The sequence below is a fragment of the Calypte anna genome, chromosome 1 (assembly GCF_003957555.1).
Source record: "Calypte anna isolate BGI_N300 chromosome 1, bCalAnn1_v1.p, whole genome shotgun sequence".
Classification (NCBI taxonomy): domain Eukaryota; kingdom Metazoa; phylum Chordata; class Aves; order Apodiformes; family Trochilidae; genus Calypte; species Calypte anna.
This window is the reverse complement of record NC_044244.1, coordinates 100,965,541-100,991,100: the sequence shown is the minus strand read 5'-3', so window position 1 is coordinate 100,991,100 and position 25,560 is coordinate 100,965,541. Positions and strand designations below refer to the sequence as shown.

The 25,560-nt window shown below is 37.7% G+C and overlaps 1 protein-coding gene across 1 annotated transcript; it reads right to left on the bottom strand.

Moving 5' to 3' along the window:
- Positions 1-580: 580 nt before the first annotated feature.
- CHODL (chondrolectin) lies at positions 581-25,560 on the bottom strand. Its single transcript, XM_030454840.1, has 8 exons — positions 25,546-25,560; positions 24,860-24,968; positions 12,448-12,760; positions 11,555-11,712; positions 7,349-7,396; positions 6,882-6,965; positions 5,219-5,321; positions 581-1,108 (listed from the first exon to the last, which is right to left on the bottom strand). Exons 1-8 carry the CDS (start codon positions 25,558-25,560, stop codon positions 1,024-1,026), a joined length of 915 nt encoding a protein of 304 aa, XP_030310700.1. The 3' UTR covers positions 581-1,023.

Here is a 25,560-nt window from a genome sequence, read left to right as displayed (position 1 = left end):
CCTGATATAGAATCAAAGAATCATAGAACAGTCTGGCCTGGAAGGGATCTTAAAGATAATCTAGTTCCTGCATGGCCAGGGACACGTCTCACTAGACCCAGCTGCTGAAAGACCCATCCAATTTCTTTCTTAACACACTATTAGTTATTTTTAAATGCTCTTCAATACTTTTCCAGATAGATTTACTGGAACAAGTGATTTTAATCTAAAACTCTTGCCCATTGTAATCTTAATTTTCTTCAGAAAAAGTAAAATATTTTCCTTAAATAACAACAAGCTTATTGGCTGCCTTCAAAGGACACCTCATTAGTGAGGTTTCACTTGTGATTTATGTTATTATGATAGTGATTTATGCTGACCTTGGACCAAAGTCAAAATGTTCTGGTCATTAACTGGTAAAGCAGATTAATTATATGACATCAAACAACTTTTATGTATCCTTGACTTTTGACACATCAGACTGATGTCACTACATGGTGGCTTTCTCTGCTAGTGACCATGTTAATATGTAATAGAATAATTTGTGTGCCTGATGAGTAAAAATGATTGGGTGTGCAAATAAATACTAAACAAATGTTTTGTATCAAACATTTATGCAAAGATAAATAATTGTTACATTGTAAAATTGTCAGTTCCATTTACAGTACATTAAGTACATTACAATGCATGAGAGTCTAAAAGAAACAAAGGTTTGTTTAACTGCAAACAATCTTAAAACTGATATACACTTCCCCATAAAAACCTCTAATGCTCTGTTCATTTCACTGCTCACACTAGCTAACTTACATGTCTTAGCAAAATAAACACATACCCTTTACTCAGCATGGCATATTTTTGTTACTGAATTAATAATCAAACATTATATAAAAATGATCTGAACATTTGCCTCAAGGGGGAGCTTACAGTTCATTCTTGTAGATCCTTCGCATTTCCAAGCCATTCCAAGCTAAGGTTCTTTGAAGACATTATAATACAGTCTGAATGCAAAATGTCATTTTGGCTTTGTTTTCAGTCAGTAAATCATTATACCTCCATGCTACTGTCCTTCCTAGGTGTCTTTGAAATCCATAACGTGGACTGGTTCGGACTGGTTTTTGTCCTTCCTTTACTGAAAAATAAAAATACAAACTCTTTTCAGTGAACGTGTGCATTTGCAGCCCTGAATCAGGTTTGTAATCAGATCTGGATAACATTTTTGAAGGACATGTTTTGCTGTTTCCATAGCATGGTTTCACCAGCCACAAAAGGGTTGTGCCCGTGCTGCAACAAGCACAGCCCCACAGAGGTGAATTAAGGTAAGAAACTGTTACCAAAATTACCAGACCACTCTGCTTGGCAGCACTCCTCCCAGGAACAGATCTGACTTGGCCTGTATTTATTTTATTTATTTATATAATCTCACATTCAACCACATCCACTCATATCCAGTGGTCTTTTCAGAGATGGGTGTGGATGCTTTGATCGGGGCAGTGGGAGGCTTGGGTGCTGTCCTTGTCTGGGGGGGTGTTTGAGGGACAGGAGCACCCATGCCACCAGGCCCATGCTCACCCACCCAGGGGGGATCTACCACAACCCTGCCCACATGCATCCAGGAGCTGCACCCCTGGGACCAGGGTACACACACCAGTGTGTACTGCTATGCCAGAAAGCCTCATCCCTTCAGGGCTTAACCCAACATCTAATGAAGTAATGGTGCATGAATCAGACTCCTAGTAATGAATGACTAGTAGAAAGCTTCCTCAGGCCTAGTTTTCATTCAAAACTCTCAATAGTACCTTTTGTGCTTGGGGTTTTTAAAATAATTAAAAAAAACCCAACTGGTTCCAAAAGTACTTGCATAAAATGTTCACTCTGGTCTTCACAGGGAGCACTGAGGTACCTGTAAGTTGATGCCAGTCTTTCCACATGGCTAGCATGTGACAACTGACCCAACACACCACCTTCCCTCACTTAGGTGGCAGAAAACTGCTCACTGCAGTCTACTGAAAATAAAAGGCACTTCATGAGCTACTGCAGCTCAAAAACATTTTAGTCTGTGACCAGAATATTTCACACTGGTGGCTTTTTCCAATTAAATAAAGAACAGAGGAGAATGGCCTTACATAATTCTGTAAGATGGAAACCTGAGAGCCAAATTCCCAACAGTCCTATACATTCAGTTTTACTCCTTTCCTGGTGTATAAATGTGAGTTTGAGTAGATTTAACACATACTTTGATGGCTCTGGATGGTACCAGTAGTTTTTAGTCCGTCCAGACTTACCTCTGAAGTCCTACAAAGTAATGCATTATGTACCTGAGACCATCTGAATAATTAAAAAGACTCCCACTGGTTTCAGTGGACTTTAGATCAGGCCACAATGCTATAAACAAAGCAACTGCAATGAATAAAGTAGTTTTAGCACTTTTTTCTTTGAGAATCCAATTCAGTACTCTTTCGTCCAGACTAATGCAGAAAAAATGGGCATATTTTGTAAATTATTGATTAAATGCTTTGAATGGAGAGTTCTTGCCACAGAGCAGGAACGATTTCTAGATACCTTGGATCAGAACTCTAGCTGTATAAAATGAGCTTCAATTCAGCAAACTTATGCTGATTTTCAACAGCTATACATATGGTTCAAGAAATATGCTTTAGTAAGAATGATAAGAAAGATGCAATAAATAGCTTGAGCATATCACTGTTTCGACCATCAAAAGCAATCATAGAAACTGAGAAATATACCAGGTTGGAATTTAAACTTTCTGCAAGGCATTCAGATGATAATGGAGATGGGTCTTTGAAGCAGTTTCTCCTTGCTTCCCTGGAAGAAATGAAAGGGAGAGTATCTAAGCATGAATGAGCTGATAATTTGTGCTAGCTACAGGGAAGATGCTTTGCTTTGCCTTATTACTACCCTTTAAGAGCCCAACGCCAGGCAAAATTAGTCATGACCTTTCAAGCTAGGCATGTCCTGGTTGGCCATGGATTGTGGCTTTCAGAGGAAAGGTCACCATGTTGTGGAAGCCTAAAAAAGAATGAGAAGTCAGGTTCATTTGGAAAGTTGGGGATCCATCCTTCTCCAGAAGGACAGAATCCCTTTTCTAAAGTTCTACAGAGTCAAGATGATAATTTCAAGCGGTTGCCTCTGGTGTTTTTGTTTAATTTCATTTTTACCCAAGAACTGCATATCTGTGACAAAACAAAATGATTCAACAGGTAGATAATATGTGGACATATAGCTGAAAATAGGTAGGGAAACATTTTTTAAAAGCCAACTTCTCTTTCAACAAATAAAAAAGAAAATTGTTTTAATTTTTGGTGATACCAAAATTTCCTCTTTTGAACTAAGTGGATTTTGAAGAAAATTCATTTTCTTTAATTAAAAAGGTTTGGTACAATGTAAAATTAACATTCTGGGAAAAAATAAAAAAAAATTCTGTTTTGACTCAAATCCATTTTGTCCCTGATTTTCATATTTAATCTACAAAAATAATCAGCTAATGGGAAAAGTACAAACTTTCAAGATGAATTTCTGTGTGATACAATTTTAAGTCTTGGAAGATCAGATTAATTACTTCTGGATGTACTGCTATAGCATCAAAGGCCTGATCAAAGCCCACTGAAGTCAACACTATTTCCATTGATTTCAGTGGGCCATGAATTTCTCAATGTTTTCCCCAAAGTACTTGAAGCCTTTCTGGGGAGACAAAGAGCTGTCAGAAAAGATAGGACTACATATGTCATACTTACCAAGAAATGCAGATGCATTGTAATATAAAAAGGGTTCCAGAGTTAGATTACTTATATAATTGCTATTGTTATATGTTTTATCATAGGATTCTTTTTTTTACTCTTTTTACTTTGCATATCCAACCTTCTACAGCCTCAGTGCTGAGGTTTGAATACAGCTTTTCACAACAATTAATTTGCCTGCCATAAGGCAGGTTGGGAAGTGCACATTTTCCTTTTCTTTGTAGAAAAGTGCATAGTAAAGACACAATCTAGCTTATGATGTACATCTCATATTTCTTCATCATGCTCATTTTTTTTCAGTGAGACATATCACTAACGAGTGCTGTGAACACCAGTGACTCTCACTCATACAGAGAATAAGCAGACTTGACATCTGGAGTGCATTCTCACTTTAAATACTGTATTTCAGATATTTGCAGAAAATGCTACCTAAAACTACACAGAAAAATATAAAGACTAAAAGGAAGGAGGAAATTTTTTTCTAATTTCCAAAAACTATAATGGCATATTCCTTACTCTTTATGTGGCATATTCTTGCTCTTCAAGAGGGATAACAGCTTGTGAATCTGTTACTCTCATTACATTACCAAAACAATATTTGTCCATAAAACATAATTCTGTAAAACTTTTCTGGACTATATTAACTTAAGAACTATTCTTGGAAAAAAAAAAAAAACCAAAAACCAAACAACTGTGCAATGAAGAGTATCCTTCATAAAATTAAAAAACAAAAAAAAGTATTATATGTTTAGCACACCTTGCTATATCATATTTTGAGAAAGATGAAAAATTCAAAGAATTTTAAAGCATGGATTAAAACATATCCTATTTCATAGGTAGAAATGTTCCCTATTTGCATGACAATACATCATTTTGATAGTAGATCTATGTATGTGTATCTATTTATTTTCTGCATCTCCTTGGATAGGCACATGATGTACAAAGCAGCTGCACTGACTTGGTTTTGCTTTTTGTTTTCAGCTTTTCAACTACAGTGGCCCATTTGTTGCTCAGATGTGCACTGAAAAAGCATCAAACTCTTTGGGTCCTTAGGTTCATCTTTGGAAGAAAAAATACATTTTGGGCCAGAAGCTGAGCCGTTACGTTCACCCTGTATCAGTGAGTACTCCACTATTATTCCCCATAGCTCAGACAGATGTGGTATAGGTGGTAATCTTGATGGAAGAGGTGAAGTAAAAGTGCTGACAGTAGCTCAGTATATCAAATGGTTAGTAAAGAGAACTTCTTCAGAAACAGGTGAAGTCCTAATAGCATTACACGTTAAGAGACTTGGAACTATTTCAGTGTATTATGGAAAAGCCTGATGGTGAATATTCAGCTGTAAACTACTTGAATTTTAACAGATGAAAAGGTGCTTGTTTGCATAGCTGGGGACAGATGTAAGCAGTCTTTCAATATGAATAGCTTGCCAATGGAAACATGAATTCTGTATTATAAGACCATTTTCAACTTGTGTATTTTACCTTTTATGAAGCATCTGGAAACAGCAAGTCCCAAAAGCCACTAGTATCAACAGCAGTAGTGGTATAGTGGGTATAATGACATAAATTAGATTTGGAATTATACCTACAATAAAAAATGTTCTCATTAATATCTCAAATGTTGAAATACTCTTAACCACATGAATAAAAATATGGAGTAAAATATAAATACATTAAATTACACAGGAGAAAATTTACATATTCCTTCTATAGGAATATCAAGAATAAAATGGTACTTCTCCAGCAATGTGCAAAACATATCTTAAGAACCTCTAATATTATATTTTCTATATTCACCAATGTGAGAGTTCCAGTTTTATAACTGAAAATTCAAATATTTAAATATAGCATATTTCACAGTTTGTTATATTTACAGTCCATATATCTTGTCTATTCAGTGGATTTCCACCTATGCAGGATCACAAGTGAAACAAACCCTGCTCTTGTTTCCCCATTTCCCTTAAAAAACAAATATACATTGTCCTTCAGTAATGAGGAGTGAGCTAAGGGTGCTCCCCTGCTGGACCCTGGGCAAAAGGAGTGGGAAATGGTTAGAAGCTGGCATTCTTATTTGCCTAGAACAGAAGATGACATCTAGAAGTTCCAGAAAGGGTCTGCCTATTTTTCAGTAACAATGTGTCCATGCTTTAGAATAGTATGTATTTAACATACAAATCGTGGAGCCTTTTCTACCCATTGTCCTCTTTTGAACATATTTTGACTAGCAATAATAAATGTGGATGTTCAGGATGGTTTTCTTTACAAGTGTTAGTTAGGAGAGTCTTTACACTGTTTATAGAAATAGTATTACTGATTTCAACATAGAGTTCACTGGTATGTTCATTTCTATTGAATTACAATGGGAACATCAGTAAGGAAAATGGATCAAATCTAGCCAACAAGTGTAGAAAGACTGCCATCTTTTAATTATCCTGTCCTGTAATCCTGTAAAATCCTGAGATTCTCCTCCGAAATATTCAAATATTTGAAATAAGGTCATGATACAACTTTTCATGAACTGCAGGACTTTATTCAGGACATAAATCAGAAAATTAAGGATCTGAGAGCATTACAGCAAGCTCCCAGACATTATCATTTCACCATTTTCAAAATACCAAGCACCACCTTTGCTAGAAATAATGGCAAAGCAATCCACTCTTGAGAGAGTTTACTGCAGAGTGCTTGTTCTGCAGAAAACTGAAAACTTCCTGCCCTATTTGTTAGGAAAGAATAATGTATGCTTTTTTTTTGTGGGCTCCAGGTATCAAATATAGCAGATAATGTATGCACCATATGTTTGTTACACAGATTGCAGAAGGAGGTATGGAGGGGGTAAGAGGAGAGGCAAGGCATGGGCTACCACAGCCTACAAGACACACTATGGCTGGGTGAACACTGATGAAATCTTGCATCTTGATTTTTTTCATCTTGAGACTCACCAGAGTAGGAGACAAAAGTGCAGATTTCAACGACTGCTAAACAGTAGATTTGGAAATGTTATTTCCAAGTATACTTTTTCAGGGCACTTCCAAGGGAAACAGATTGCTTCCTCCCATTGACAAAAATGGAAATTGTTAAAGATTAATTTAACTGAGACCACTGTTAATATTTTTACCAGAACACTCAATTCCTGTGAACACATTACCTGTTTCAGTAGCAATAACATGATACTGATCTTCTGGTTTGCTTGTGTCATAGTGGTTTCCTGCTGGCACTGTTGGAAAACTACCTAAAAAGGGCATCAGACACTTTAGGGAAAAAATGAGTATAAAATACATATGCTATGTTGTTAAATAAATTAATGGTAGCTAAATCTTAATTTAGGTTAGAAAAATGAACACTTTCAAGATTGATTAAACTGCTGGATATTAATATGTAAATAGGACTTTATTGCAAAATTACGATTACATCTGGAACAAGAATTATGAGCAGTGCTGTTCTGAAAAATTTCCACATATTTGCAGCTATTGCTCTCTAAAGGATTCGGTTTTTCCTATGTTGCAGTTCTAAACTATGGCTGGTTTAACTTGAGTATTTTTGGAGGCAAGTAAGCTATCCTTATAATTCTTTATTTACCATTGCAACTCGATTTGATGTTTTGAAAATTCTTACCGTAATCAGGGTCCGCTCTGTCTCCTAATTCTTTTTCTAAGACATTATCTGTTAAATCAATATTTGAAAGCAATTGTTGAAGAGTGAAAAGTATTAATAATAAAACATATATTCATTATTTTGCATGCAGTATCACAGAAATGGATACACTCTCAAAAAAAATTCTTCTACATTCAATCTTCTTACCAAAGACTCTTTACAAATTAGTGTCAAATAACTTCTACATCATAAATTTTTGCTCTTTAGAAAAGGGCTATAGTTTATTCTAGTTCCAGTTCTTTGTAGACTCTCCTAGGTTTCTGGCTAATCACTGATTTCTTGTGCCGAGTAAAAATTCTAACATATCAAAAGTTTCATTTGTGCAGATGATCTTAAGACAATTTAAGAGAGGATGTGATCTTGACTAATACTTAAATCATATTTACATTTTCAAAATAATGTTTACAGAACGTTGGATATGAAGCAAAACAAAGCATCACAAATTTGTGAGGTTAGGAATCAACTTCATTTAGTTTGTTTTTGCAACAGCCAACCCTAAAATACAAAACATGAGCAGTCAGTTCTAATACATCACATAAATAAGTGACATTACTAAAGAAGGTGTGATACTGTATTTCCTTTAGCTCTTCAGAAACTGGAGAATCTCTTTCAAGGCTTTGAGCTGCATTGCTCAATCTAAGGATTTACAAGGATTACAAAAAGAATTAGCTCATATTAAAAACATGGGCATAAGACTGGAATCTTCATGACTGCTTGAATACTGTGCCTTTATCATAAGACTGTATTAATATTAAAGTGCTCTTAGCCTGCAGTTCCAACTGTCCTAACAAAAACAAAATACTGGGAGAAAGTGAAGGAGAAATAAAGCCTACTAGAAAAAAAGTGATTATTTCAGCTACTCTGGTGGTGGCTATGTTTGGCTATATATAAAGAATGATACTGAAATACCACAAAGAACAGAGTTGCTGGTATAGACAGCAGAAAATATGAGATTTTTTTATTTGATTTTATAATCAAACTTAAACAAGCTGTACAGGAACTAAATGTGGTTGCAATTACCAACCTATAACTAATTATAAGATAGCTGAATGACCAATATGATCTAAAGCCAGACTCAACATTGCAACAGTAAATGCTGTTGCATTCTATAAAAAATTGCTCAGAAAAACAGAAGTGAGTATCAGATATGTGGTTGCTGCTCAACCACAACTTCCTAATAGTTGGCTCAACTGCCTAATAAACACTGTCCTGAATTTGCTGCTGATACAGCTGTATGCAACTTTATCAGGGCCACCCACAAGCTCTACATTGTCCTGTAACTGGCATCATACACCATATACCCAAAGCAAACAGGAAAGTTGTGAAAAGCAATATACTGTGATAACAAGTTAAATTCAATTCACAAATGGCACTTTAATGCTCCTGGTAAAATGGATGGATTTTGTATTGCAAATGGATGACATTGAAGCTCTTCCAGTGATTTGGGGTGTGTGTGGGGACGTCATTTGTAAGTCTCACTAGGATTTAGACAGCAAATGTAATTTTGTTACAAACATTGTGGTACTTTCCTCATCAGTCATATAAAAATGTCATATACCTATTTACATACATGAATGAATCCACTCTTCTTCTCCATGTGATAGAAAAACACATTTCTGGAGAATAGACTCTTTGCAAAAAGAGCACAAAGCTTGAAAAGCAAACAGCTACAATTCAGTAATACTACATTTAACTTGAAAAGCAAATAACTACAATTCAGCAATACTACATTTAGCTTCATAACAATGTTAGTCCTAATAATAATGTACCTATTTACTCTTTGCCTTATTATACACCTCATTATTCACTAGTAGTCTATTTGTACATAGTATAAGAAATATAAATTAAATTCCATTGTTACATTTATCACTTTGTTTTCTGACAATCTAAAATACTTGGCATTTTTTCAGATGCTGAAAGCAATAGGAAAAAACAATTATCACTTCATTACTAGAATGGCAATTAGTTCACTATTACAGAATAATTATTTAACTTTAACTTGTTTGGTTTTAAAAATATGAAACATACTTGAAACAAGCCCTCTTAATCAAAGCTGCATTTTCTGACATAGAAAAGTTTTTTATTTTAACAGCTTAAAATAATTTTATTGTGTTTTCTTATTTCAAATAGTTGAGATGAGTTGTAAAGGTAATAAAATTGTATACATTACAGATCCTTCAATAACCTGTGTGACTGAGGTAATAACTGATCACTGTAACACAGTGCTACTCTCTAATAATTTCAGAAGCAGGAACAGATTTGGAAGGTGGGGATAAAATGTATGAGTATAAAATGCATGGGTATATCAAGCACTCCACGTATATTTGATTGCAACATTAATTGGCATTAATAAGACATTAAGACATTAATGCTGGAGGGAAGGGATGCCACCCAGAGGGACCTTGACAGGCTACAGAGAGGTGGGCACATGTCAGCCACATAAAGTTTGACAGGGTCAAGTGCAGGGTCCTGCATCTGGGTCAAGGCAATCAGAACCACAAATAGAGGCTGGGCAGATAATGAATTGAGAACATCCCTCAGGAGAAGGACTTGGGGCTGCTGATTGACAAAAAACTGGCTATCTGTCAGCAATGTGCACTTGCAGCCCAGAAAGCCAACTGAATCCTGGGCTGCATTAAAAAAAGCCTGGCCAGAAGGTTTTGGGAGGTGATTCTCCCCCTTTACTCTGCTCTTGTGAGACCCCACCTGGAGTACTGTGTCCAGTTCTGGGGGCTCCAGCACAGGAAGGACATGGAGCTGTTGGAGCAAGTCCAGAGAAGGGACAAAGATGATCAGTGGGCTGGAGCATCTCTCCATGGAGACAGACTGAGAGTTGGGGTTCTTGAGTCTGGAGAAGGCTCTGAGAAGACCTTATAGTGTCCTTCCAGTACTGGAAGGGGACCTACAGAAAATCTGAAGAGGGACTTTTCACAGGGACATATAGAGATAGAACAATGAGTAATGGTTTTAAACTGGTAGAGGGCAGATTTAGGTTACACATCAAGAAAAGATCTTTACCATGAGGGTGTTGAAGGCCAAACTGTATAGGGCTTTGAGCAACCTGGTCTAGTGGAAAGTGTCCCTGTCTGTGCAGGGATGGTGGAACTAGATTATCATTTACATTCCTACCAACAGAAACTATTCTATGATTCTGTGATTTTCTGTGATATTAGACAGTGAGATATTAGACAGTGATATTAGACCTATACACAACAACCACAAAAGTGGTTGGATCTCTACAGACAGGTAGATCTCTACAAAGCATGTGACTGGCTAGAGCATGAGGACAGAGAAAGCAGATAGAAAACTGCAGAATTAGGTAGTTAGAATAGCTACTAAGAGTAGGATTTCATAGACATTCTAACTTTCAGCTTAATTTTTGAAGACGAGACACTTCATAAATTATTTGGAAGTACTTGCACGATCCTGCTAAAAAACAGGTTTCCATTTACTCTAATTGCCACCAAAAGTAGAAACTATTACAGGCTCAACTTGAAAGTTTACTTTTTATGTCCTCTTTCTGTTTGCATAATGTTCTCGTTTATAGTTTGTGTTTCCTCTAGTGACACACACAGAACCTATGTCATGTCTGGAAGTACAGCCAAATTGCTTAAGATCTGGCTTTTTATGAAGTAGTGTGCATCTGCTTTTCATATCTATAAATCTACATGTATGAATCCAGCATTTTGTTCCTGCTCTTCTGGACTTACGTCTTCTTTCTTTAAGTCAAAATAGTCAACACACATAAGTTTGTATAAAATGTCAGAGACCTGAAAGTGCAAAGATATTGTAATTTTTTACAGTAGGACCAAGAGATGTCTTGGTCATCTCACTTGATAGCAAGCAAGGGAAGTAGTAAATGGTCACTTAAAACACTTTCTGTAGAATAAAATAACTAGTGAATGAGTTAAATCAAAGTAAACCTAGGAATGCATGACACTGAAGCTAACATGGAAAACAACCTTACTGGATACAGATAGATTTACTAAAATTACCACTACATTTGATACATTACATCCCTCTGCGAACTTCAACTCAGCCACTCACACACGGGAAGTGTGAGCATCAGAGGCCACAAGATATTTGCAGGTTCCTTCACAAAAGAAAAAGTAATAGTTTGTCTAAGAAATTGTTCCATTTGTGAAAGAAAACTTTATTTTCACCTACCTGGGCCATATTTGCAGATAAAATTGTGCTTCATGTTACATCTATCATCATTCCATTGATAAAGGTATGGCCCTCCCAGACCAGGGTTAGCAGTTGGCTGATGATACATCACAACACAGGCTTCACTTCCACAGGAGGGCTCATCTGCATACCAATTTCTGGTGGTACAAATACAAACTTTCAAATTTTGAAGGTAAGGGTCATCAGGATGCCAATGAAACATCAATAAAAACATGTCAAACCCAATGGCCTTATATCTATTCAAAGATATGCTGCATTTCCCACAGTTCCCCAGTGAAAGAAGTTAGCATCTGGACTCCACATCTCTGGATCTTAGAAAACATTCTGCCTAAAACACCTCTGCAGAAATGACACCTTCCTGCTCTGCTGTTTTCTTTCCTATCTGACTCTTACCTGACCTGGTCCTGAGTCATGTGAGCTGCTGCTACTCTGGCCTTTTGTTTCATAAGGAAGTTAGAGACATTTCAAAAGACATGGTAGAAACAGAACAATTTACACTAAGTAACATACATTAATTTACATCATGGCTTGCTCCCCAATTTGAGGTGTCCAGAGTCTTGCAGAATTTGTCTGCCTGCTTTCAGACCACATGCCAAATCTTCTGTGTGGGGCAGAAAACCTCCAAAAGCCATACAGAGACAAGCTTGTGAGATGGGATCAAAGAAAATTTGGCTAAACTATGCCATCTTTTTACAGCTTCAAATTTAAAACCCCAGTTGGTAGCTCCCCTTTATTTGGAGAAGTTAAGGAGGGATGCTACTAAATTCATGGGGCAGTAAGTTTCAAGACTTTTTCTAGAAGACTTTCTAGGCATTTTACTCTCCATTTCTTTGCATGAAACCTTCTCAGTAAACAATATTTATAGAACTTACCTAAATGGTGAAATACTTCCATCAGCCCATTGGTAGAGGTCAGGGCAAGCACGTGAGGTGGCTAGGCCATCATCACTTCTCCACAACCCAATCCAGAAATCACCATCAGAAATCCCGGAGCCTGACTTAGTGAGGTTTTGCAACATATTTTCTATTAGTTTCTGCTCAGCTTCGCTTTCCAGGCTCAGTAAAGCCCCACCATCAATTTCACAAGCTTGGCGGGCCTCCTGAAATCCCACACGTCTAGACAAGTCCTGGAAGTAAGCTAATTTATAACAAGAATGCTTAAGGTCACCATAGCACACCTTCTGACCTGAAAAATATAAATATGAGAATGTTTAGAGTATATTAATGAATATCACAAATGAAGAATAATAATAATAATAATAATAATAATAATAATAATAATAATAAAAAATGTACAGCATGCATACACTTGTGAAGAAGGCTGGTAGGTTTATCCCTGTGCCCCTGTATGAGAGGGCTCATGGTCATACTGACATGGACACTGCTGAGAACCTTAGCTTTAATTTAAATTGCAGATAGCATACAGTTCATGGGAATCTGGCTTTCTCCCCAAGGCCTTTGAAAGCCTCCAAGACACCGAAAACTCCCAGTAACTTCTAGATAAATGTTCTCTACTATAATGACTGTACCATCAGGCCCCTCTGTTAAAGCCAGAATCTGTTTGGATGATAGTTTCTTAACTATTTCATATTAATGGTCCAACACCACTTCTATTTGGTAATTTAAGCTATCTGGACAGCAGACTTTATACTATCTAACCTCAAATAATAATAGTAATAATAATAATAATAATAAATTTATCACTGGGAAAGAGTAACATCATCCTATAAGTTGTACTTTGGGTTACAAAGGCAGTGCTTTCCTATACAAAGCATTAACATAGAATCAAACAAAGATGACTAAAAGATATAATAAAATTAATTCTTCTTGTTTCAATGTTGCTTCATTTTGCTATTTAGTAGGTAGCACACTCCCATAGTTTCTCAGTCAGTGTGTGTTTCTAGGACTGATAACGCTCCATATTTATATTTATAGTTACAGCTAGAGAATGGTATACAGAACCAAGGCCACTGTTTGGTTCTGAGAAGCATCTTATGCTCCAGAAAGAGAAAGGAAGTAAAGGGGTAACACCTGCAACTCTCCTTTGGGGAGGAGTGGACAAGACAGGTGACAAAAATTTACCAGAGTATTCCATCACATACACATACACATCAGTACAAATTTGAGGGATCACAAGGGTCAAGCCCCTTCACCCTTCTTTGCCTCTCCCTGTTTGCTTTGGAATCCTGTGAGGATTCCACCCATCCATCTGCCTGTGGTCCTGATCCCGTTTGTTCCTGCCTCCAGCTCCCGAATGCTGCTGACCCCAGGAGTCCAGCCTGGACTTTCCCAGGGCTGCTCTGCAGCCTCGGTGGTGATGTGAGTTACTGGGGGAAAGGGGGGAGGAATGTAGTATTGTTTTTCTGTGTATTTGTATATATTTAATAATGTTTGGGGTTTTTTATCATTGCTGTTTCATTAAAGCTGTGTAATTTAGTTTCCAAGCCATAAGTCTCTCTCCCTTATTCTCTCTCCTTTCTTTATCAGGGAAGGGAGGGGGATTAATAAGGAGCATCAATCATTCAGTTAGGTGCCAGCCCTGCATTAAACCATGACACAGGATCACCTCATGCTTTACAGCTAAATCTCAAAATTATCTCTTATTTTATGATCTTTTTTATTTTGGAAAGTTGTCTAAATCATAAGGGCAGTAAGGATAAATTCTGTTAGTTTTCTAGTGTTTCCTATGGTTCTTTTAATCTTTCAAAAAGAAAAAATAAAAAGCAACTCTGAAACCTTTTATTTATGATGCTCTGAAGTTTTTCTGGGAGGAAAACTGTCAGTTAAAGAAGTGTCTTTGCAGTATCATTCTTATTTAGGCTTGGCAAACAGACTTCTGAAAAGCCACTTGTTTATCCATAACTAATCTGCCATAATAATACCAGGATAAGAATAACCTAAAGTAAAGACAAGTTTGAGCCACAGATAACTGTGGAAAAAGCCAGGGTCTGAGATCAGGAAGAGACAGTCTGCCTAGACTTTCTCCAATTATGTCCTGAATATGCTGTGTACATCCCCAGTTCTTTTTTTGGCACTTCCCTTTATTGCTATAGGTTAAGAGCCATGGTCCTAGCTGGGCAATGATTCTGAAGAATCTGAGAGAAGACTCAGTTACAGATGCATATAACATGATAGGTTTCTTCACAGGACTTGAAGCAAAAAAGAAAAACCACCCCTATAATCAAAGTAGAAGTGATAACTAAATGCTCAGAAATGAGAAGTGCAAGATTGAAAGTTGCATGTGAAATTGCAGCTCATTCCTTACATCTAATAATGCTACAATTCAAATTTTGCTAACATGATCATGCTCTGTCTCATTGACAGGATAGAGCCCATGCTGAAGGAGTAGCTGTTCAACATTTTAATCATCATCACTGGGTAAGTGACTATGGCTTATTGCCAGAGTACACATATGTACACAACATACAGACATCTAAAGGCTACCACTGAATTATGTAGGACGCTAATCACTTACAAGGAAAAGGGACCACACCTCTCCCTGTAACTAAAAATCTGATCCAAGGCATTATTTCAAGGTGTGTATGCAGATTTATGGAGAGGCCTGTGTCTACTGTTTTGGTATTTCTATTTCCCAGACAATTTTTATTAACAAAAAAGTCTTTTATGATTCCTTCCATTCTATGCACGTATTCTTCCTTGAAACCAAGTAGGCAAATTCAGGCAACAGGTGTGTCAGGTGGATGAATTGACTGTCCTCACTCTTTGTTCTCATAAACAGTCTCTGCTCTCTTGTCATTGTTCCAAAATCTCAACCAAATGACCTCTCCAACAGGACAAATGGGTCCAGACTTCTTCAGAGTACTTATCACCTCCCAGTCAGCCCCTGCACACAGATTCATGCTGCCAAGTGGCAGATGCCATTTCTGAGCTGCTATAAAGCTCATGCCAGTAAATGGTAAGTTGTGCTGTATACTGGATCAATACACTGACTGCAACAGTGTGAGGCTCAGCTCCATCACTCACCCCAAGCTGAGGGAACCAGCTGGAACTGTATAGGGCTGGGAGGGGAAGAACAGGCATTTGGGATCCACAATAGCAACAGAGCTACTCAAAAGGTGCCACTGTAACCCCCAAAACATGCCCACTTTGTGGAGTCCAATAACAGCTTCACCCTGTTGTGCACCCTGAGCAGTAAGCCTCCCTGGATTTTTCCTAATCAATACCCATCAGTTTATCTGAAAGTGTGAGATAAATACTGAAACTTTGTGCTAAACTCATCCGAATAATTTTTGAGGATGCTATTTTATTGCAGATGTTTGTGTAGGGTTAAATAAGTATAAAATCAAGTATTACAGAAGTAAAAGAATTTGACCAAATTTTGTGTATAGTCCAACTCCTAAATTATTCCTCCTTCATTTGTTGCTCTCTATACCTGAGGCAAAAGAAAAACATTTCCTCCTTATAGGCTGAGCATTTGTGCAAAAATATACCTCTAGAAAATAAGAGAAAACAGCAAAGAACAAAAAAAGATTTGACACTAAGACCCACCAAACAGGAATGAAATACATGATACAGACTAGTAAGCTTTCTGGAAGAAGTTGCGATTTTTATTTTGTTTTTGTTGTTGTTCTAGTTAGTTTAGTCCCTGTTTATAGGCACTGACCTACTCTGATTCTTTTCTTTTTTCTTCTGAAGGAGACTTTTATCTGCCATAGCAGAGCTAGTTCAACGTGTTAATGAAAAATCCTCGCTGCTCCTTAGTTGCTGGCAAATCAGTTGACATTTTAGTGCTCTTCTTGGAACACAGTGAGATGTCAAGCTTTCCAGCTTTTTTACAGCTTCCTCTCACTACTAATTTCTGAACTACAAAGCAGAAATAATTTACCAGTGGAAAATGACAGAATAGACCATGTTTTGTAGCAGAGAAGTGTGGAAACATTAACTAAGTGCTGTTTTACCTTTTTCTAACATCTTTGCATCAGGCAAGACTTCACTGTTAATTCTAAAGCAACACTTGCTATTTCAACTGCAAAAACTGAATTTCAACTTTTTTGTCACATTTGCATAGAAACTTGATTTGTAAGCAAGTCTATATAGATATAGGCAAGTTCGGCCTTTACAAAATTTCCACAAAATCTGCCCTGTGCTGCTTGAAAGATGAACAAAAACATTGTTTCTTCACAGTGTATCCAGAAAGAAAAAAAAAAAAAAAAAAAAGAAAAAAAAAAAGAAAAGCATGAACATGAGGAAAAAACTGTTTATTTCAAAGTCTTCTCAGGTAGATGGTGATATCTCCTTCTCTGGAGATAAACATCTACGTGGACATGATCCTGAGCAACCTGTTCTAGTTGAACCTCCTTTAAGCAGGGGCGTTGCACTAGATACTCAATATTGAGTTGATACTCAATATATTGAGTTGCACTCAATACTATAATATAAAATCACAGAATGGCAGTAGCTGGACCTCCAAAGTATTGAGTTCTCCCTTCAGCATGTCATCAAAGAACTAAAGAAGTAATTTAATAAGATCTAATAACTCATTTTACCATTTCCCCTTTCAAATGTTCAGATAACTGGTTTCAACCAACCCTACTGAACTATCTGCAGATGTGAAGATGGATTCCTCATACTCTTCATTTCATTGAGCCACCTTCCCTCATCCAACCAGAGTAGCCCAGAATTTGGTGAGAAATAGGCATAGATATAGGCAAAACATGCACTTGGCTTGGTGTCATGAACTCAACTTTTTTCTCAACAATTGCTTTCTTGCCTGTTCAGGGAAGAGTTTTGAAGCAACAACCAACTGACAAAGCTTGTTTTTCTCTTTTTTCCCAGTTGTGAACCTGCAGGATTAGGTCTCTCCAGTTTCCTTGATGGAAATGTCTCCAAGTTTTTCTTTCTGCCTCTCCTCCATACACCAGCCACACAACAAAGCTCTGCCCCTGCTTCCTCAGGCTTAGCAGCTCTAGTTGCCTACTGCAGAGAACTCACACTGGATGAAATTCCCCTGCACTCCCTCTGTTTCACCATCTCAATAGCTGAAAAAAGCAAATATACAGTATTTGCTCTAAGAAGCACTAGCTACCAATTTATTTATATGGGTCAGTTCTCATCCCTGGATGTCACAAAGCATCTCCATAACAGAATGTTTTGATATTAGCATTAAAACACAAAAAGGTTTTCATTTAGATATTTGATATTTAGTTAAAACATTTCTGCAATAATTCTGCAGGGAGTAGAAGAAAAACCTCCTTCAGGACAAGGAGAAACAAGCAAATTATCAGGTGTTTTTTCAAACAATTATGTCTCCATTATGTTTGAATCACAATGCTTCATTAAACAGAAATAATAGGTTTCTCTAGATCTGTCATGACAGAAGTTATATCAAAATGTCAACTAGAAGCAAAATTACTTCAAAGTCTCATCTGCCTAAGAGCAGCAGGTTCAGCCCTAGCAATACACCCATGGGTCACAAGGGGCACAAAGCTTATTTTGAGTAATAAACACGATTCAGCTGGAGGTGATGAGGATGTCAAGCAGAAGATAAGCTCCCTGCTGGTAAATCCCAACCCTCTTCCTCTTGAACCTCACAAACTAACCTACAGGGAAGGATCCACTACCATTAGCATCTACCTAGATTAGTGGGAAACAGCATCTGCATAGCATCTGTGAGAACAAACCAAGGCACATAGCCTGCTGTAGGCACGTCCATTATGTTTTCACACTGTGACTTTTTCTTCCCAAGATAATGCATTCAGCAGAACACAAAGAAGATTATTTGGTACAAAGGAATGTGAAATATTTAATGCTAACCAGAGTTCCAAAGGTCACCATGAGGCTGATGGATGCCTTTGAAAAGAAACTAACAAAATAAAGACACAGGGATTTAAGTGACAGTTATCATGAAATAATATCAAGACAGAAACCTCCACAAATTAACTGAAGTATTCCACTGGCTAAGTAATATTTCTTTGCTTGTGTTATGAAGACTAGTCTTGGTCTTTAGCTTGTGTGAGCACATTGACTTCAGGGACTGCATAACCACCATGCAGGACTCTAGGCACAATTTGTTTTCACCTGTCCCCATTTCACATGAGGCTCCATGGAAAGTCCCAGTAATGCACTTCAGAATGTGAGCAGTAAGGGGCTACAAGGTATTAAATTTTCCTAATCAAATTTGATTTAAAACATGCATCTTGTCAACCGACGTTTGTATTATCTCGTCAGATTTTGATTGGGTTCAGCTGCTGGTCAGTCATGTTTTGATATATTATGTTACTGCTGTTGATGTTTTACTGCATCAAATTTGTTTCCATCTACTGAATTTAATTTGGGGTTTTTTTTTGATGATTCATATCACTTTTTTTAAAAAATGTACCTCTGTGGTAAGATTTCATAATTACGTTCTGTCTTCATTTATGATAAAAGCAAATTGCCATCTTCTCTCCCAAACTTTGCAATACTGAAGACACATCGTTCTCTGGTTGAGTCAGTATTCAAATCACAGATGTTGCTCAGCTCACGCTCCTGAGCAGTTAAGGAATTCTGCATGCTAAGAAATTTGCCAAATACAAGCTGCTACACAGATCATACGTCAGCCTGTATCTGAATTAATATCCTCATAACTAACTATTCCATATCTTAATATGGTAATTTTTCTACCACCCTCCTAACAGCCAAGTTGTCAGAGAGAACAGACATTCATCAATAATATATATTTTTTCTGGATTAAGGGTTATGCTTAATTGGCATAATGTAGTTTCTCTAAGGTGATTTTTCTTTTGTGAAAAACTTTCAAAGATGCTAAGTCCCTTTTAAGAGCATATATAAAATAGCTGAGGGCTACACTTACCTATTAAGTACTTATAATTCAGATAGATATATACACAGATAGACAGTTTGTACACGTCATATCATATGGTCATTAGCATTTAGGCAAAGTCTAAGGTGGTTTAATAGAGACTGGCCCAAAAATCTCTTAAGTAAAACTCATCTATTAGCCAGACTTCTTACAAGATTTGCAGTCCTTTTCTTGATGAATTCTTAAGCATTAGCATGTCAAAACTACAGATGTTTAGATAGCATGTATACAGTGATAGGTAAAAAACAAATTCTATTTTCTTTCAAACACAGGCCAGATAATCTATCTTTAGCCATTAACCATCCCCTGTCTCATCAATTGGCAAAGATGAACAGCCATCTCTAGGATTAATGCAACTCTTGCAGAGACAGAAAACAGGCAATGATGGAAACTGTAAGTAAAAAGAAAGTATTACACTATACCATTCAGAAATCTAGTAGTTGCACAGAATATGAAGCTACACAAGAAAAAAATTCTCCTAGTCCAGTCCCTGTCTTTTACTTTCTCTTTTTCCAGATGAAGTGGTTTTCAATTCCTTTATTGTTGAAATTGAGTTTTCACATGTCTGACAGCCTTTACTAGTTGTGCCATTGTGTTTCCAAGGGGTTTTGGGGACAAGGAATCGACTTGGTTAGTTAAGAATAAAATAATAGAACCATAATAGCTACACCTTCACATAACCAAGCAATCAGACATGAGACAGGCTGTTTGTGAAGGAGCACTGGGCAGTGCTGGTTTGATTATTAAATATTGCCTATCATTAACACCTGAATTTTGCCATCTAGCCGAATGCAAATATGACTAAAATTAAATCTGACAGCTTCCCTACATATTGCAGCAATATAGATGGTTAGTAAAATGGGTGGTTAAAAAAATATAGATTTGAACACTGGTGATGAGTGTTGGTCTAAATAGATTATTTTGGAAGAGGTTTTTTTAAAGCCTTTATGTGCTCAGAACTTCACTGTTCCAAATCTTGAGAAGATGCAAGCAAGGATCCTTTGTCCGGCAAAACATAGAAAAGTTTTTCATTGTGCTGAATAAAACACTGGGAGGATTTGTTTTCCCTGGAGTAGACAAATTTGTCTGGATTTTCAAAGCCAGGGATGGGGTGTTTCAGAGACCTTCTTGTTCTTGATGTACTGGCAACTGCAATACCTGTTTTGGTGAAAGGCTGCCCTCTTCACCAAGCAGTCATAGGCTTATTCACTCATTTTACAAAGAAAACAACACACACATTTATTACTTCTACTTAGCTTCTCAGCCCTGGCACATATGGCAGAGATCTCAGGTCACTGATAACAGAGCTGTAAAGAAGTGGCTTGGTGTCAAAGTCTCATTAGAAGCTAATAAACAGTTCACCATCCATAATTACCCTTGCAGGAAAACATAGGATTATGATTATGTAAATCAATACAGAGAAAGTGTCTTCATCTAGAAAATAAATATCTGTTTTTATGAGACAGCTTTTAGCCTCTGATTCAAACAATATGTCAATGTCAAGAAAGCCCCAAACCTATAAACTATTTCCCAAGTATTTCTTTTTCCTCACCCCTAGTCAAATCATTAAACCCCTGACAATTTTCCTTTCTTCTAAGTGAACCCTACCTACTTATTGGCACCATTTCCATTTCAGTTATCTAGCACATCAAAAATTTAAAGCCCAAGACCCATCTAGCTTTTCCTGTAATAACAGTTTTCTTCTCTTCTGATCATGTGAACTACACGGGTATATATCACAGGGCTGATGATGGCAGACAGCCACTGGCTTCTGCAAGGGGCTGGTGCAAAACTGCTCTGTCCCAGCAGTTCATGCAAAGTGCCAATTTAGTTGTCAAGACAGCCCCTTAAAAATTGCAAGTTGTCTTCCTTTTTCCAGTATTAAGAAGGAATGGAGACTGGTGTCAGACAGATATTTTTCTTTTGTCTGTCTTTGAGAGGTCTGGCAACACTGTCACTGTGAACAACGCAGGCTCCTTGGCATCACTGAGCATCTGCATTACTTGCACTTAGAAGCTTAGTGGTGGCACCCACAGAGGTGATAGATTACTGCATTTCAATGAAGAACAATATGCACATTCTCAACTGGCAATAAGAAAAAAGTCATCATGTGCATAGGGCAAGAAACATAAACGTTTCTTTTCCAATATATACCAAGAACCTCAGTTTCCTGAGCAATGAATTATGTTTGCTAAAAAATGCAAAAATACCCCACACTTCATGGGGTTGAATAACCCTATTCAATTCCACAGACACAAGCAGGAAGGCCAATGATAACACCCAAATTTCAATGGAATCTTTTACAGCCTATTCAAAATAATAGGAAATAGGATGCATTAGAAAGATCTACACATCTGAAAGTCTGATCCAGGATGTGGAATGTTTACTCAAGCCTAAAACAACACACTGCTGAAGCTGTTCATCTTGTTTTTGCTTGTTTTCATTTTTCTGCAAGGTGCTATACAAATACAAACACTAACAAGATTTTATATATATATACATATATCACAGCCTCAAGACAGCTCAAGAGTGTTCCATCACTGGAACAGTAATTTTCCAAGGCTGGAAAATTAGGTCCCTTCATTAATATTCCATGTAGCTGTGAAAATCAGATTTCCCAGATACTTTTAAAATGGACATAATATGTAATTTTGTAAGGTATTGTTAGAAAGTTGTGAGATAGACTTGATAAAAACTGTAATTTGAATGGTGTACAGAAGTATAATGCATGCCAGCATAGAGGAACAGAGAATATTCTTATTCTCCTGTCCCATACCAGCAGATATTTTCACACATACCTAATTTTCTATACATCACTATACTCCCCCAACAGGATTTCTCTAAGACATAAATTTAAACAATTCTGAGAGTTTCTGATTACTCATGGGGGTTTTTTGTCTCTAGAGGGAAATACATCTTCAGGCATTAAAACGTACTCTTCATCAATCATTATTCAGAGCAAGTATCATCCATTGTTATGTTCTTTTTCAGTGAAATTTCATAGAACCACAGAATGCTCTGTGTTGGAACAGCCCTCAAAGATCACCTCATTTCAACCCCCCAGCCATGGGCAGGGACACCTCCGACTAGACCAGGCTTTTCATATTCCCATCCACCCTGGCTTCAAACACTTCTAGGGAGGAGAACTTCTCTGGGCAACCTGTGCCAGTGTTTCACCACCCTCACACTAAAAAATGTCTTCTTAATACCTAATTGAAAGCTACTCTCTTTCAGCCTAAAACTGTCCTGGGTTGAGAGGAGTGGGATAAAAATTGCCTACAGCCATACTAACCTGTGACCTTCCAAGACCTCCTCCAGCTACTGCCAGCTTGATGCTCCGCCAGTTATAATGGGGGGAGCAGCTGTGCCTATGGGGAGGAGAGACTGGGTCAGATGACCCAAATGGACTAATCACACTGCTCCTGCCCATGATGCTCACTATAAAATGACTCCTAAGGGTGCCTTCCCCTGGCCTCTCTGGCTTATGCGGGGTTTGTTTGTCATCTCTCCCTTTGATGCTGTTCCTATGTCCTGTTTTCTTGTTAGATATGAAAAATGCTCATCAAGACAGGTTGCCTTCTTCTGCCTCCCTGAGTAGGACTAACTCTGCTGCTCCAAGGCTGTTGCTGGGACTCTGCACTCAAGCATCCCCCCCCTGCTGCTGAGTCCAGTTTGGGACTTTTCTGGATGGGAAGTAATTACCAACTGAGGAGCATGGGGTCCCCCAACTCTCTCAGCCTATCTTCATAGGAGAGGTGCTCCAGCCCTTTGACCATCTTCTTGGCCTTCCTCTAGACTTGCACCTACAGCTCCATGCCCTTCCTTTGTTGGCAGCTCCAGAACTGAACACAGTACTCCAGGTGGGGTCTCATTAAAGTGGATAGAGGGAGAGATCACCTCTCTTGACATGCTGGTCATGGTTCTTTTGATGCAGCCCAGGATATGGCTGACTTTCTGGCCTGCAAGCACACATCGCCAGTTCATGTTGAGCTTTTCATCAAACAACATCCCCAAGTCCTTCTCCTTGGGGCTGCTCTCAATCCATTCCTTACCCAGCCTTTATTTGTGCTCAGGATTGCCTCAGCCCAGGTGCAAGACCTTGCACTTGACCTTATTGAACCTCACTCGTATGGTTTGTATGTGCCCAGCTTCTCAAGGGTCCTGGATGGTATTTGAATACCATTCTCTAGATAAGTATTTTCATGGATTTTTTCACCAAGATAGCTGTATTTGCTACAGATACAAGTAGAAATTAGATACAAATGGATGTGAAATTGTATTGATTTCCTTGCTTTAGGGACTTAAAGTGTCCTAGAATGGAACACTATGCACCTCAGTACAAGAGTGCAATAGTGCTCATCTGTTTTCAGTAGTTCCATAATTAAAGGAGAAAGCGACAAGCAAGCCCTTGATCATTCATGTTCCACTAAAAAAGTGGGAAAGCTCAGTTCACCTGGGATTTTAAAATTGGTGACAGTTCACTTAAGGCAAAAATAAAAGGGGCCTTTGAGGCAAAGAGAAACAAACTAGAATATTTTTCTCTTAGGATACATAATACTTATTATAATGTCAAATGGAAGCAAAGCATCGTTGGTTAAGTCACATCACTTGCATACAACCCTGTATATGGAAAGAAACAACTGCAATATACAGACTGGAACTTGTCTCACCAATATACTTGTCCGTATCCAACTTGGCCCACTGCTGCCATCACTGTGTATACGGCTGAAATAAACTGGCATTTCTAGGATGTATCTGCAGTATTTTCAAGATCAGTGTTAAAATTAAATTAATCCCCCTCTAAAAATACCATTATTTCCTTTCCTTCATTGTTTTTAAAGTGAACTTAGGGTGACTAGCTGTATACTACAGCTACTTTTAGTTAGTTGGAGCCATGGCAACTGCTCAGTTAGGATTTGATTATTTTTTTTAAGATTGCTTGGAAATGAAGGCCTTACTGTCTGTTAGTAGTGGGGAGTGAGGACTACTTCAGCAAGAGACTCAATCTCTGTCTAGTAAGTGACAGTTATGAGTATGGGATTACAATGTAGAAATTATCACCACGTCATTGCTTCATCTTACTTATTTCATATTAGTACTATACATGATTGTGGAAGTCTCTCATGAATCCAAAGAGAAAGTATGAGAATTAAAAATAAATAAATAAATAAAATAAAATAAATAAATAAATAAAAATAGTGCTTTATAGAGCATTTCATGAACCAAAGCATGTTTTTGCTGCAAACATCTTATCAACAAGTTTGATCTACATCAGACCTGAACTACAGAGAAGTAAAGTCAAGGTACAGAACACGACTTCAAAGTGCACCTAACTGCAGTACTGGGACAATACACCAGCTTTGTGTCACTAGGAGCAAGAAAAGCCACATGAGGAAGAAGCAAACAATTCATACTCTCCCATGCATTATTTAGCAGAGCTCTCTCCATGTTAGACATTCTCACCTGGGCCCATTAGCCAGGTGGGGTACTGGGGCTCAGCAATCATGAGTCTGAGAATGGCAAAGCCTTCCCCTATCTTTGAAGAAGATACCAAGATAGAGAAGTTGTATTCCTGGAAAAACAGCAGTCACCAGAGTCAAAATATCAATTTTTCATCACTCTTTCCTTAGTCCCTAACAGAGCTGCAGGCTGGCCAGCCTGCATAGCTCTCCCTCTCTCTCCCTGCAACCCACAACAGGTAAGGTAAACTTTACAGGGCTGATAAAGGCAGATCATCTCTCATCTAGAATTCCGATTCCTGAAACTGAATTTAAGTATTTCGCCATTTCTACTTGGCTATAGGACTCATCCACCACCATAAATCTCATGTTAGCAAAACCACATACTTATTTCTGAGTCATAACAGTTTCCATAATGTTAAGTATTTCCACAGGATATTATGGAATTTCTTTGTTAGGAGCAAGGCCCGTTCAGTATAAATATGTATTGTATTTAAGAGTCATTCCCTCATTGCACATCAAAAACCTAGATCACTGATTTGTCCCTAAAACAACATTGCTCAGAATGGATGCATAAAGACAGGAATCCATAGTCTTCCAGGGAGTTAAGTGCCTAGCTTTCCCTGCAGTTATAAAAGTCTCAGCTTCAGTGATTACCAAGATCTACCACCAAACAAAAAGATCTTGTACCACGTGGGCATCCAT

Excerpts from the sequence above, each read along its gene's own strand:
- CHODL (XM_030454840.1), bottom strand. Across the intron at positions 12,761-24,859 it reads CACCTGGCTAATGGGCCCAG|GTCAGAAGGTGTGCTATGGT; the intron begins GTGAGAATGTCT and ends TATATTTTTCAG. Across the intron at positions 11,713-12,447 it reads GGAAGTATTTCACCATTTAG|AAATTGGTATGCAGATGAGC; the intron begins GTAAGTTCTATA and ends TTGTACCACCAG.